We start from the raw sequence: 15,778 nt of genomic DNA, 5'->3' as shown, positions 1-15,778 counted from the left end.
CAGAAGTGGAAGAGCGGAGACTTGAACCAGGCGCTCTGATATGGGATGTGGGCATCCCAGGCAAGCACTCAAGCTGCTGTGCCAAATGCCCACTGCTGTTTCCTCATTTTAACATGCAGGTAATGAAATCTACTTCTTGGAGTTGGAATTTTTAGAAATTGAGAATTATAAGCCAGAAAGTACGATATAAACTGGACACTTAGAAATATAGGTTGTAAACCTGTGCTCCCAAAGAAGTGAATTTTACCTGGGTTCCTGTTCACACCTTGTTTTTCTTTTTTTAATCTTAACTTCTCTGAACTATTACTAAGATACTATTTCTTGTCATTAGTGTGTCAGATCATTGTAGGCCATTGTTGTAGTATTTGATGGGTTTGCCCCAACCTCATATTTGCCTGGTGGTGTGTGCTTGTTCCAAGAATCACTGGTTTTCATTTGTAATTTGGCAAACATTTTAAAACTTTCAGGTGAAAGTACCGAGGAAGAGTTGCTGAGACGACTACAGCAAATTAAAGAGGGCCCACCACCACAAAACCCAGATGAAAATAGAGGTATATTTTGCTTTGGGGGATGGTTAGAGAGGGTGGAATGATATAGTAAATGTCAGCCAAAGATTATCCAGAAATGGCACAAATTAATTTGGTGCTAAATAACTGCTCGTAAAAAGGGAACTGGCATTTTCTTGATATTTGAGAATGTCAACATGGTTTTTTTTTTTTTCTGCCTCACCTTTGGATTGTTTGTGTTAATTAGGGTAGTGAGAAACGGGCCCTTTAAGTGTGTTTTCCCTTTCATCCCCCCCCCCCCCCCGCCTTAGTTTTCTATGTCCATTGAAATTTCTTGCTGCTTAATTCTATATTTATAAACATGGGACCTTTTTCACCAGCAAAAAGAAATGGTGTATTCTTTAACCCAGTGGTTCCTAGTAGGGAATAATTTTGCCCCTGGTGGGCACTGGCAATGTCTGAAGACATTTTTGGTTTATTGGGAGTTTGCTATTGGCATCCAGCAGGTAGAGAGCAGGGATAGTACCAAACATCCTGTCATCCTGTAATGTACAGCACAGCTCCTGCTGACAAAGAATTAATGGGCTGAAAATGTCAGTAGTCCTGCTATAGAGAAATTCTGCTCTAACTAAAGGTCTGGTGTTTCCCTCCTAACGAGAAATAGGGAATTTGACTCAGTAACTTAAGATGCTATGACAACAGTTTAGATATTTTTGAGAATACTTATTTGAAAGGCATAGTGACAAAGAGAGGGGAAAAGACAGAGAGAGACACTTTCCATCTGCTGGTTCATTTCTGCAAATGCCTGCCCCAGCCAGGACTGGGCCAGGCTAAAGCCAGAAGCCTAGAACTCCATGTGGTTCACAGGGCCCCAAGTACTTGGGCCATCTTCCGCTGCCTTCCTGGGTGCATTAACAGGAACCTGGATTGTACTGGAACTCAAACCAGCACTCCAGTAGGGTATGTGAGCATCTCATGCATTGGTGTAACAGGCTATGTCACTATGCCCACCCCAATAGTTTGGTTCCTAAACATGCCATTATATATGTCATGCTATGTTCAGGGTGTTTATCTGATTTGATCTGCAATTTCATGTCAATTTAAAATCTTGATGATACTAAGAAATGTTCAAATATTTGTAAATGATAAACATTTACATTTTTACTGTTCCTAAAAGTCTTGAATTTTAAAGCGATTTTATGGTATTATCAGTGGCACATCCAGAGCCTAGGAGAGGAAATGTATAATAATGAAAATTTGAAGGAAAAAAAGTAATTTGAACTAAAATACTGTCACATACCTTAGCTAATGCCTGTCTAGCTTGATTACGTTAGTGTTTGGGTGGTTGGCTGGCAGAATGTCTGCTGGCAGTCCCACAGTAGTATGCCAGGCTCTGCATGTGATGAAATGCTAGAGAAAAAGGGTTAGTCCAGATCCCCTTTAAACTAAAACAGTTTTCTAAATTCCTCTGGAATTGCCTTGGTTTTTCGAAATGAGATGGAAATTTTCCTTCCTTTTCTTAACAAATATGCAGTGTAGTTAACAAAACTCTGTAAATGTGAAATCTGTTCAGACTTTTCAAGTTGTATCTTTAATACAAGGTTTCAGAACAGTAGCATGATTGTCCTAATTTTAGTAGTTCCTTTTTCTCCTTCTTTCCTTCCTTTGTTTTAACCAGGTGGAGACTCCACAGATGATGTGTCTAATGGTGACTCCATAATAGACTGGCTTAACTCTGTCAGACAAACTGGAAATACAACAAGAAGTGGGCAAAGAGGAAACCAGTCTTGGAGAGCAGTGAGCCGGACTAATCCAAACAGTGGTGATTTCAGATTCAGCTTAGAAATAAATGTTAACCGTAATAATGGGAGCCAAAATTCAGAGAATGAAAATGAGCCATCTGTAAGACGTTCTAGTGGAGAAAATGTGGAAAACAGCCAAAGGCAAGTGGAAAATCCGCGATCTGAATCAACATCTACAAGATCGTCTAGATCAGAACGAAATTCATCTGAAGCATTAGCAGAGGCTCCACCTGCCAGAGGTCTGAGGAGGGCAAGAAGCAGGAGCCCCGACCATCGGAGAACCAGAGCGAGAGCTGAAAGAAGCAGGTCACCTCTGCATCCAATGAGTGAAATTCCACGAAGGTCTCATCATAGTATCTCATCTCAGACTTTTGAGCATCCTTTGGTAAATGAGACTGAGGGAAGTTCTAGAACCAGACACCATGTGACATTAAGACAGCAGATCACTGGACCAGAGTTGCTAAGTAGGGGTCTTTTTGCAGCTTCTGGAACAAGAAATGCCTCTCAAGGAGCAGGTTCTTCAGACACAGCCAGCAATGGTGAATCCACAGGATCAGGGCAGAGACCTCCAACCATAGTCCTTGATCTTCAAGTGAGAAGAGTTCGTCCTGGGGAATATCGGCAAAGAGATAGCATAGCTAGTAGAACTCGCTCAAGGTCTCAGACATCAAACAACACTGTCACTTATGAAAGTGAACGAGGAGGTTTTAGGCGTACATTTTCACGTTCTGAGCGGGCAGGTGTGAGAACCTATGTCAGTACCATCAGAATTCCCATTCGTAGAATCTTAAATACTGGTTTAAGTGAGACTACATCTGTTGCAATTCAGACCATGTTAAGGCAGATAATGACAGGTTTTGGTGAGTTAAGCTACTTTATGTACAGTGATAGTGATTCAGAACCTAGTGGCTCAGTCCCAAGTCGAAATATGGAGAGGGCAGAGCCACGGAATGGAAGAGGGAGTTCTGGTGGTGGTAGCAGTTCTGGTTCCAGTTCCAGTTCCAGTTCCAGTTCGAGCCCTAGCTCCAGTTCCAGTTCCAGTGGTGAAAGTTCAGAAAGTAGCTCAGAGGTGTTTGAAGGCAGTAATGAAGGAAGCTCATCATCAGGCGCCAGGCGAGAGGGTCGACATAGGGCCCCGGTCACATTTGATGAAAGTGGCTCTTTGCCCTTCCTTAGTCTGGCTCAGTTTTTCCTCTTAAATGAGGATGATGATGACCAACCTAGAGGACTCACCAAAGAACAGATTGACAACTTGGCAATGAGAAGTTTTGGTGAAAACGATGCATTAAAAACCTGTAGTGTTTGTATTACAGAATATACAGAAGGCAACAAACTTCGTAAACTACCTTGTTCCCATGAGTACCATGTGCACTGCATCGATCGCTGGTTGTCTGAGAATTCTACCTGCCCTATTTGTCGCAGAGCAGTCTTAGCTTCTGGTAACAGAGAAAGTGTTGTGTAATTAAGATCTGAACTTTCAGCTATGTAGCTGGTATAGTGATGGGCAAACAGGAATCACTTGTTTTATGTCCACTTTTTGAGTGGTGCTTAAATGTAAAGTAACAACCTGAATTGAGTCATTGCTTTCTGAAGGAATCATTGTCCTTTTTTGCAGTTTCTGTCCCAGAACACAAGGAAGCATTTAAAGAGCAACATTTTAGGATCTAACAATCTGATTTCAGTACCAGTTGAATTGATGACATCTCTGTTACTGATAATTTGTATCATATACACTTGTTGGTTTCTCCTTTGTTATCTTAAAGGATCTGCCTTAGCAATGGCTCCTATCTGTTTCATGTTGATCTTTATGTAAAGTTTCCCATGCCATAGGAGAGAGAGGGGTGAAGGAACTTCCCACTTTAGGCTAAGTTACAGTATGTGTTTCCTAAGTGATTACTTAAAACTGTACCATTCCCAGTTATTGACACAAATTCAGCCACATTCTGAGTATTGTTTGTTCACCTTTCAGACTAGGTGATACTGGACATGTCAGTGTAAATAACACTAAGGTTAGAATCCTCTAAGTGTATAACTGTCTCCTAAGCCCATCACTGTGGCACACTGTAGAGTGAGCTTATAGTTTAATTGAGATATTTATCTTGTGGAAATATTAAAAAGCCTATGCTTGTGTAAGTGAAAAAAATCACATTCATTTGTTTAAAAATGTAAAGCTATTTTGTAGAGGCTCAGTACTTTTCCAATGCACTGTTGTATTAATGCATAAAAAATTGTAAAGTACCATGCTTAGAAATGAGAGAACTGCTTTTTGTGAGCCAACATAGTTTAAAAAAAAAAAAACACACCAAACAAAGTACAAAGCTGCTTTTGTAAGTGTGTAGGTGTCAAGAGCAGAACATATCTATAATATTTAATGTATGTGAACAGCTACTGTGACATGCATAGGATAGGGCCATGCAGAGTCAAACTGCATTAAAGACCAATGGAAATTGTGTGTTTAACTTGAATTTAGGCAGGAAATGACAGATTGGAGTCAAGAAAACTGCTCTGAGGAGCATAAAATTTTCATGTAGACAGTAATAATGCAGACAACAACTGGTTCCATACAGTGAGAGCAGCAGCAGCATGACTTGGCATTCTACAGGAACATATGAGGCAGATCGGCAAATTTGGCAGAACTCTGGTTGCAGAGACACAAACCACTACATCAAGTTAAGTTGATGTTTTTGCAAGTCTGCACCTCCAACAGTGGAGGAAAGAGACTACAAACCACTTTTAGCATAAATTGCAGTTGGTACAGATGTGTGTGCTCATAGGAAAGTCTCGAATTTGCAGTGTTTTTGAGATTTGCCATTTAAGGTACTAGTGCACACTTGCTAATATTTCATCACAGTCTATCGCAGACTTAATATCTTGCATATGATGACCAGGTGAATTAAGGGATTTTTTTACCTTTCCTTGAAAGTGTATCATTTTGGCTTAATTGAAATTCAAAATTTAATTGTGGTGTCCATATTTGAAGATGAGACAGCTCACTCACTATGGACAGGCACTTTATGTTTTCTTAGTAGTAAGAGTAAATAATGATAACCCCAGTACTTTTGCCTAATTCCTCTCTTAAAGCTGGTTGGGGTCAGTCTGTGGAGCAGGTACTTGTTTTTCTGGGAAAAGCCAATAGGCCAGAAGAGGGCTTGAACACGTCCTTGGCCTTTAGCGAAATGAGCTAACTACCCAGACATAGTCAGATCCCTCTACAGAGTAAACAAGTCTGCTTTAGGAATTGTTCCTGGCTACCTTCACTGTTAGCAACTTCACTATAAAGATTATTTCAGAGTTCATTATCTCATGTTTTCTTCTCGCTTTCAATCCTACCTAAGTATCAAGGAAGTTAACTTGTAAATATGGTAGTTGTTTACTAAAGGATATGTACTGCTCTTGCAAGGAAATAATGTTCAAACAAAGCTTCACTTATTTTTTTTAATATAAGCAGATTTCACTGTTTATGGCGCTTATGTAATACATTTTATCTTTTAAAAAAAATTGTCCATGCAAAAGTCAGGATTCCTTTATATTTGTGAGCCTCCTTGTCTCCTTTTCTAAGGGTGTAACCTATGGTTTTCAGATCTGCAGGGTAGTCCTGATTGGCTAAAAAAAAAAAAAAAGAAAAAGAAAAAAAAGAAAAAAAATGCATTTTCCTCTTGGTATAAAAATGTTCATTTTAAAATAGTTTAAAAACATCTGCAGCACATTCTAAGTGTAAAAGAAAGTTAACTGACAACAGGTACCTCCCTGACCTCCCAAAATGTATTACTCCTTTGTGAAGTATTAAAGTATGGCAACTGAGCAGAATGCTGGTTCTGAATGTAGATATTGAAGCTACTCATAAACACTGGAAATAGACTTTTATGTTTTTAGCCTTCAGTAGAATGCACATATTGGACATGTGCATGTGGACACCTTTTTCAATAGCACTCAGTAATTGCCGTTGGATTGTGTAGAATGGATACAAGCTTTTTAGTGGAATTCACCACTTAATTTTTATTTTGCTAATAAGTCCATGACTGCGGCATACTAGCCTTGTGGACATTGAAGACAAGGTCTTTTGTAGGTGTCAGATGCACAATGGAGAACAGAAATTTGCTTTTTTTAAATTGCCACCAGCATCCAAACACCTATTCTTGAAGGGAGCATTTTCCTGCAGGAGACTTTACATTTCATTTTGTATCTTTGCACTTTTACTTTTATTACAGAAAGATTCTGTCTTTTAAGACCTAGTTTGAACTTCATGCAGTAAATAGGAACAAAAAAAAAAAAGCAATGCTGGAACATGACATTGTTCAAAGCATAGGGAAAAGTACTAAAACCTGAATTTCCTTGACTATTTCAGATGTTTCCTAAAAATCCACTTACTAGTCTGAAATGTTTCTTTTGTTGTTGAACTCCAAGCAGCCACCAGGGTTGAGATTTATTCATTCTAGAAACAAAATTGAGCAAGTTAGTTTAAAAATTTGCTGACTTTTATCTGTACCAACACTAGCAGATGAGCCATGTTGTGAATTTGGAATATTTGCTCTAAAAGGAACACAATAGTTATACCTCAGTGGTGTTAATAGAAGTTGGGATTTGAGAAAAAGTGTTCACATTTGTGTTGGAATATAGACATTTGTACCATCAGAAAACCTTTAGCACCAGAAGTTTGTTTTGTAAACACACACATGCATATACACACAATCTTCAAGACTGAGATTATTTGAATTCACCCAAACTTCAGGAAAATGGTTAGCTATAAGTGTTACCTCAAGTAATGGTTTTTCTCCCCCTGGTTAAACATGTCTTTTCTGTGCCAAGAATTCTTTCCTAGTGTCTGTGTCTCAAGTGACATTTATGAAGGGTTATCACTTAAATGCTCTGTATTTAACCACCTGCTTCCCAAACGTCCACGACATGAAATGGGTCAAGCATCCATCAGGGACTTAGAGTCAGTTCTCAAGGTGCCCACGTGACAGGGAAGTGGTTGTTGCAAAATGCCTCTTAAAAGGCCATTTTTACAGCTTGCTAGAATACAGTGGCACCTTGTGGTGGTTGATACTTTTCTTTGAAAGATGGAGGACATATAATCTGCCTTATTTGATGTTTTAAAGTTCTACAATGCTGGTTTCCCTGTCAAATGTTTTATCATTACTTTAGTAAGTAGAAGCCACTTTCATAAGGCACTTTTATTCCTCCTAGTCTTTTTAAGACTACACTGATTGCTATTTTCTGTAGTATTCTGTACCTTAATAATGCAAGAGATTGAGAAAGCACATGTTAAAGTGTCAGGTGTGTTTTTTTCCTTGAGTTACAATTTTTCAGTATGTTTAATATTCATTAACAGTTTTGTAATTCATTGAATTAACTAGTGAGTTTTCTTTTGAAAAAAATTTGAAGGTATAAATTGATATAACGTGCTTTAATTTGAAAATTGAGATGGATTGTCTGAGGAACTAGTATTTCGCTTGATTTTTCAATCTGATCTTTAATAAGCAACTGAAATCCATTATGAGTTCCATCCCCACCCATGAAATTTTTTAGCATTCTGAAATTAAAAATTATTTTCCGTCACTGGAACATTTCTAAAATAGATAATCCCAACAAAGGAGTAATCTCATTTAAGTAACCCTTGTTTGTACGTGAAAGTCTACAGCATAGAATAGAGCTATTACCAGGATGTCAGATCTCTTGAGAAATAATAGAATAGTTTGTCAATTTTATGATTCCTTTCATGTTGATGTGGTGATTTGGATTAAAATCTGAAGGAAATAGGCATACCCTCCATCACTCAGAATTAACAGTGAAATAGATAATTGTTTTTGATTGGGATTTGTTTTACTTGAGTTCCCTAAACTATATAGTCACTTGGGTTGAGTGGTAGATACCTTAAAAATGTGCCCTGAAAGTGACCCCAGTACTACCACGGTGCCTCACTATGTCAAGGTTCCTCTGTCAGTTCCTCATTTTGCAGATTGATTCCAATAGCAAGGTGTGGTTGAACCAGCTGCCCAGCCTTAACTCTAGTGCCCTGTTAACTAACATTCTTTTAACTGATTGATTAGTATGTGTTTTAAATGTCCAATGTTTGGATTTTACCTCTTGATAGCTCCATTTGTCCCTGGTGCTGCTTTTAAAGGTGTAGGGCCATGTGATCAGGTATCAAGTTGAGTAGGTACGTGGTTGGCCTGGTTATAAATCTGTGCCTGTTTTATCTTCTCCCAGGAAGTGCTGCTTTGGTATAGATGTTTACTTGGATTCATAGAAAGAACTGGGTAGCAATCTTGAAAAGCTTTCTGAAACCTGTAAGAACCTGAAGGGATTTGGAGATGGGACAGTGACAAAGGCTGCGTTTATGTCTTTGAACATGAAGCACATAAATGTATGTTCTGTAAAGACTAAAGTGATTGTGATACCAGGGCTTCCTGACTCTGGGAGAGACTTTTCAAAAAGCAGAGAGGAGCACAAAATGAAGTGAATTTGGTTGGCTTGCTTTATCTGGTTTCTCATTTTCTATCAATTTAAATCTGGATATAACACCCTTTTCCAATATCTCTATCCAGCAGACTCCTAGTTGGGAAGCCCTGTATTAAATTTTGAGAATGTACCCAGTTTTCCTTTTTTTTTTTTTTTTTTGTACAGTGCTTTACAACTGCTAAAAATTAACTTGTTTAATGCAAAACAAGACCTTGAAAGGTCAGTCATATTAAAGCTGGTTTGATTATTAATAGTTATCTTTTAGGAAGAAGCTTTTTCCCTATGTAAGATGTCATACTGCAGATTTAAAATATAGACTATCAATAAAAATGCATGAAGTGATCATTTGTGTTCAATCATCTTGGGTTTTTCTTTCAAAAGGGAAATCTGATAAAGGTTCTATTGCTTCAAATCAATGTCAAATAGGCTTGATTTTCAGAATCAAGTGGAATTACAGTGCAATCCTGATTTGGAACCCCTCACTTCTGTGTGAGCAGACAGGTACTGGTTTATGTGAGAATTACTTCCATTTTATTTGCCTTATGTCAGGAACGGCTTAATCTTTGATAAAATAAAAGACTCAAGTATATTCTGATACAAGGATGTAATTGACATCTGAAGTAGGTGCGTCTTTGCTGTTTCTTGTAATCTCACCATTGCCCTGAGCACACCCTTGCTTGATCTCTGTGTCCAAACACTTGGAGGGATGCATATGTGCTCCTGCAGCTTCTGTCCTCCATCCCTACCCCCAGGCTCTTAAACATGTTGCTTAAGCCACCAAGTGTCCTTTATTTCTGATCATCACATTTTGAAGAGACTTCCCTCTATTACTCACTTAACTAGTGATGAATTTTATTATACGATGGTGCTTTTAAAAGTGGGAAAATGGAGTTGAAAGATGTTTTTTTTTTTCTTGGTGCAAGAAATTTTGAGATGTATGCGTAGGTTTTTCATAATACGCATTTTCCATGGTCTGTTAGAAGGGGAGAAAGCTCTCATCCACTGGTTCACTTCCCAAATGCTGGTTCACTCACCAGCTGGCCTGGGCTGGGCCAGGCCAGATTAGGAGCCAGTAGCTTCTTCCAGGTTTCCCACATGGGTAGCAGGGGCCCATGCACTTGGGCTGTCTTCTGCTTATCCTAGGCCATTAGGGAGCTGGATTGGAAGTGTAGCAGCCAGGACTGGAACCGGGGTCCATGTGGGATGCCAGCATCGCAGCAGTGGCTCCAGTCCCCATGAACTTTTTGAGAACCCCCTAGTTTCATTTGCTTTGGTGCCTACAGAGTTGTATCCTTGGTGTTGGAACTCCATTCTCAGGGTGGTTTTGGTAGAGTCAGTTCACTCCATGACTTCCCCCCCCCCCCGCCCGGCTTTAATTTCAGTGTCTCATGATTGTATTCTTTGAGAGTCAGCTCTACCATTGAAGTCTAGAAAGTGTAAGTGTGTAGGCATTTAAGACCCTGCAAATGCATTAGTAATAGCTATATTGGAAATAGGTAAACGTGATCGCTGTCAAGGCTTTATATTAAGTAACCTACGAATTAGTCTTCACAGTGACTAAGGTAGAAGTGTTACTACTGCTCCATTTTTTAAAAATTTATTAGCCAGAATTAAAGGGAGAGACTGAGAAGTCTTACATCCGCTGGTTCACTCCCCAAATGATCATGACAGCCGGGGCTGGGCTGGGCTGGACTGGACTGGACTGGACCAGACCAGGCCAGAGCCAGAGCCAGGAATTTCTGGGTCTCACACATAGGTGTAGGAGTCCAAATACTTAAACCAGTTTCAGCTGCTTTCCCAGGCACATTAGCAGGCAGCTGGATTAGAAGTGAAGCAGCAGGGACTGAAATCGTCGCCCATATGGGATGCCAGTGCTGTAGACACGAGCTTAACCCACTTCACCACAGCACCGCCCCCGACTATAGCCCTGTTTTACAGGTGACGATTGAGATGTAGATATTTGGTAATTTGCCCATGGTCACATGGTAAATGGCAGCATATTTCTACTCAGATCTTTGATTTCTGAGTTAATCTTGTGATTTTATTTTTAAGAGATTTATTTATTTGAAAGGAAGAGTAATAGAAAGATATTGCTTGTTCACTCCCCCAAATGGCCACGGCTAAGTGAGGCCGGAGCCAGGAGCTTCATCTGGTCTCCCACGTGGGTGCAGGGGCTGAAGCACTTCGGCCATCTTCCATTGTTTCCCCAGGCACGTTAGCAGGGAGCTGGACTGGAAGTGGAATGTGATCTTAATCACGTTGCTTAAGTGGCCTCTAGATTTTTATTTCTCCCAAGCCCTAGACTGGATTGCTTATAAATAAGTTATGTTTTTTAAAACAAACATCAATTTTAGCTGATTGGACAAGGAAAACTTAAAAGGGCAAATCATTTCTTCTGAGGAGGATTAGAGGCCACTTATTACTTATTATTCTAGCCCACTTCCCAAACTTTTGGAAATGAAACACCTTAACAACTTTTACCTTAGAGTGCATTACAAGATGCAACCTGTTGGCCGGCGCCGAGGCTCACTAGGCTAATCCTCCACCTGCGGCGCCAGCACACTGGGTTCTAGTCCCGGTCGGGGCGCCGGATTCTGTCCCGGTTGCCCCTCTTCCAGGCCAGCTCTCTGCTGTGGCCCGGGAGTGCAGTGGAGGATGGCCCAAGTCCTTGGGCCCTGCACCCCATGGGAGACCAGGATAAGTACCTGGCTCCTGCCATCGGATCAGTGCGGTGCGCCGGCCGCAGCACACCGGCCGTGGCGGCCACTGGAGGGTGAACCAACGGCAAAGGAAGACCTTTCTGTCTCTCTCACTGTCCACTCTGCCTGTCAAAAAAAAAAAAAAAAAAAGATGCAACCTGCTAAAACAAAGGTTCATATTATCTATGGCTAAGGTATATTTGGTAATATCCAAAGTGACTTAATGAATTTTTAATTTTTTAAAGATTTATTTATTTATTTGAAAGAGTTACAGAAGGAGAGAGAGGTCTTCTACCTACTGGTTCACTCCCCAGTTGGCCGCAACAGCCGGAGATGTGCCAATCCGAAGCCAGGAGCCAGGAGCTTCTTCCAGGTCTCCCACTTGGTGCAGGGGCCGCAGGACCTGGGCCATCTTGTACTGCTTTCCCAGGCCATAGCAGAGAACTGGATTGGAAGTGGAACAACCAGGTCTCAAACCAGCGCCCATACGGGATGCTGGCACTGCAGGCGGTGGCTTTACCTGCAATGCCACAGCTCTAGCCCCTGGGGGGGGGGGGGTTCTTTAATGATTATCTCAACCCTTTATTGTGCCCTTGACCCCAGTCTGAAATAGAAGTTGGCTAGAAAGAATTGCAGCTGGATTTTTTTTTAAGTATCAGCCAGCTTATTGGCATCTAACTAAATGTCCTTAAAAGTTAGTTGCCTTGGGCAACCATTGGCATCCCAAGAATGTTATCATTGTCAGAAGATATTTGGAACTTGCTTAAATTGCTTTCAGGAACAATTTTATGAGCCACTGAGAAACAACTATTCAGTTCACTTTGTCACCTTTCAAATAAATCTTGGCTGTTTCCAAGACTTACCTTTTTTCACAGTGAATGGGGATTTATTTATTTATTTAGTTGAGAGGCAGAGAGAAGTCTTCCATCTGTGCTGGTTCACTCCCCAAATGGCCGCAATGGCCAGAGCTGGGCTGCTATCTGAAGCCAGGAGCCAGGAGCTTCCTCTGGGTCTCTCACACGGGTGCAGGGGCCCAAGCACTTAGGCCATCTTCCACTGCTTTCCCAGGCCATTAACAGAGAGCTGGATTGGAAATGGAGCAGCCAGGACATGAACCAGCGTCAATAGAGGATGCTGGCTCCTTTCCCCTGGCCTTTTCTTTTAGATTTATTTTTTTATGTATTTGAAAGCTAGAGTCACGGAGAGTAGAGAGAAATCTTTCACCTGCTGATTCACTCCTCAAATGGCCACAACAGCCTAGGGCTGGGCCAGGCCAAAGCCAGGAACTTCTTCCGGGTCTCCCACATGGGTTGCAGGGCCCCAAGCACTTGGGCCATCTGCTGCTGCTTTCCTAGGCACATTAGCAGGGAGCTGGATTGGAAGTGGAGCAGCTGGGACTCAAACCAGCGCCTATATAGGATGCTGGCATAGCAGCCGACGGCTTAACCCATATATACCACATTACCTGCCCTGAGATTCAGCACTCTTAAACATATTCAACAATGTAATGTGTATTTTAAAGGCAATCACACGGCATTTTTAAATGGGTACAGTGGTATTTAGAATAAGTGGCTGCTGAGGTGAGAACTTTGAGATTATTATGCCTCTTTCAACATTTGAAGCTCAAGGATAAAGATACAATCCCTGCCCACAAGGAGCAGGCATTTCAGTAAGGAGGCATGTAAATAAAGAATGAAATACTGGAGCAGGCGCTGTAGTGCAGTAGGTTAATCCTCCGCCTGCAGTGCCAGCATCCCATACGGACACTAGTTCTAGTCCCAACTGCTCCTCTTCCGATCTAGCTCTCTGCTATGGCCTGGGAAAGCAGTAGAAATGGCCCAAGTCCTTGGGCCCCTGCACCCGCATAGGAGACCTGGAAGAAGCTCCTGGCTCCTGGCTTCAGATCAGCTGAGCTCAGGCCATTGTGGCCATCTTGGGAGTGAATCAGCAGATGGATGACTTCTCTCTCTACCTCTCTGTAACTTTTTTTTTTTTTTTGACAAGCAGAGTGGATAGTGAGAGAGAGAGACAGAGAGAAAGGTCTTCCTTTTGCCATTGGTTCACCCTCCAATGGCTGCCACAGCTGCGGCCGGCGCACCGCGCTGATCCGATGGCAGGAGCCAGGTGCTTCTCCTGGTCTCCCATGGGGTGCAGGGCCGAAGGACTTGGGCCATCCTCCACTGCACTCCCTGGCCACAGCAGAGAGCTGGCCTGGAAGAGGGGCAACCAGGACAGAATCCGGCACCCCGACCGGGACTAGAACCCGGTGTGCCGGTGCCGCTAGGTGGAGGATTAGCCTATTGAGCCGCGGTGCCGTACCTCTCTGTAACTCTTTCAAATAAATAAAATAAATCAAAAAAGAAGAAGATGGCCCAAGAGTTTGGGCCCCTGTGCCTGCATAGGAGACCAAGAAGAAGCTCCTGGCTCCTGGCTTCAGATCAGCAAAGCTCCAGCCGTTGTGACCATTTGGGGAGTGAACCAGTGGATTGAAGACCCCTCTCTGTCTCTCCCTCTCTCTCTAACTCTACCTTTCAAGTAAGTAAATATTTCTAAAAAAAGAGAAATACTCGTGTGGATTTCAATTTTCTTGCACCAAAATAAGCATCTTTTAATTCCATTTTCCATGAACTTTTATTTGAGAAGCAAATGTCCACTATGGCTGGGAGTGTGCCAGGCTGACGCTGGGAACAGAGAATGCTGCTCCTCCCAGGGCAGCAGGTCCGATAGAGCTCCTCAGGGCCAGCCTGGGGAGCCCAGGGGCCGAGCGGGATGAGTGTCAGCGGCAAAGGAACCACACCAGAGCCGGGAGATCAGTCAACGCCCAGGGCACAGCCGGGTTCTCGACTTTATTGGGAGGGGAAGAGCTTTTATAGACACAGAAAGGGGGCTGTCCAGGGCACAAGGGGACTGAGCCAGCCAGCTGAAAGGTAAGGCAGGACACGAGCTGGGCACACCCTCAAGGGCCTATCACAGCCAAGGACACATACTGTCCACGAGTACGGAAGTCTCCTGTCAGTCTAATTACCTCCCCCGGGGGCCATCTTGGATTGTTGGAACCGCTGAGTCACTGAGATGCGGAAGTGCGGCAAACTCGAGCAAAGGCTTAGAGGCCTTGTCAAGTGAAGGCTTAGCAACTTTGTTTCCTTTTCGGTTGGTGCCCCCCCTACAAGGGAACTCAATCCAGGTCTCCCAGGTGGGTATCAGGGACCCAACTACTTGAACTATCACCACTGCCTCACAGGGTCTGCATTGGCAGGAAGGTGGAGTCAGGAGCTAGGGCCAGATATTGAACCTAGGCACTCCAGTGTGGGGCATGGGTGTCTTAATTGGCCTCTTAATTGCTGGGCTGAACACCCACCTCACCTCTCCACAAAATGTGTAAAGCCCTAGCCAAGACCCTAAGACATGTACTTAATATAATAACTATTTTACACTTTATTTGAAATACAAGGTTTCCCATCTGCTGGTTCACTCCCTAAATGCCCACAACAGCTGGGGTTGGGCCAGAGTGAAACCAGCAACCAGGAATTCAATTTGGGTCTCCCTTGTGGGTGGTGTCATCACTGCTTCCTGGCATTTGTTCCCAGGGTGCACATTAGCAGAAAACTGCAATGTAGAGCAACATTTTGATATGAGATGGTGGATATCCCAATTGGTGTCTTAATTGATAGGCCAAATGCTCGTCTCCTTATCCTACAATTATCTGTCTCCAGATACCTCATAACTCTTAGAGCTTTAGAGCTCCTACAGGGTTAACCTTCTGTCTGCCAAATGGGCGCCAGTTCGTATCCCGGCTGCTCCTCTTCCAATCCGGCACCCTAATGCACCTGGGGAAGCAGAGGAAGATGGCCCAAGTGCTTGGGAGACCAGGAAGAAGCTCCTGGCTTCAGATTGGCTCAGCTCTGGCCATTGCAGCCATCTGGAGAGTGAGCCAGCAGATGGAAGATAACTCTCTTGATCTTCTTTAAAAAAAAAAAATGCCAGTTACGATGCCCATGTCCTACATCAGAGTTCCTGAGTTCAATGCATTCCTCTGTCTCCTGACTCCAACCTCCTGCTAATGCAAACCCTGGGAAAAAGCAATGATGACTCAAATAGTTGGGTTCCTGTCACCCATATGGAAGACTCAAGTTGAGTACCAACTAGCTTGGGCCACCAGCTGGCCACATTGCCGTCATTTGGGAAGTGAACTAGCAATGGGAGCTCTGTTTCTTTATGTGTCTCTCAAATAAACATTTTTTAAAAGATTTATTTTCATTTGAAAGGCAGAGTCACAGGGGCCGGTTGGCACTGTGACGCAGCGGGTTAA

At 42.5% G+C, this 15,778-nt stretch overlaps 1 protein-coding gene across 4 annotated transcripts in view; it reads left to right on the top strand.

Moving 5' to 3' along the window:
• Nucleotides 1-9,113, top strand: part of RLIM (ring finger protein, LIM domain interacting) — a 30,822-nt gene extending 21,709 nt beyond the window's left edge. For all 4 annotated transcript variants that reach the window (XM_008248854.4, XM_002721824.5, XM_008248855.4 and 1 more), the window contains 2 exons: nt 468-551; nt 2,185-9,113. In XM_008248854.4, the coding sequence (XP_008247076.1) occupies nt 468-551; nt 2,185-3,770 (1,670 nt within the window). In that variant the 3' untranslated portion in view covers nt 3,771-9,113. The remainder of the gene's footprint in view (nt 1-467; nt 552-2,184) is intronic.
• Nucleotides 9,114-15,778: the final 6,665 nt, after the last annotated feature.

This window comes from Oryctolagus cuniculus, chromosome X (genome assembly GCF_964237555.1).
Source record: "Oryctolagus cuniculus chromosome X, mOryCun1.1, whole genome shotgun sequence".
Taxonomy (NCBI): domain Eukaryota; kingdom Metazoa; phylum Chordata; class Mammalia; order Lagomorpha; family Leporidae; genus Oryctolagus; species Oryctolagus cuniculus.
Note: the sequence above shows the minus strand (reverse complement) of the source record. Positions and strands in the feature narration are given on the sequence as shown.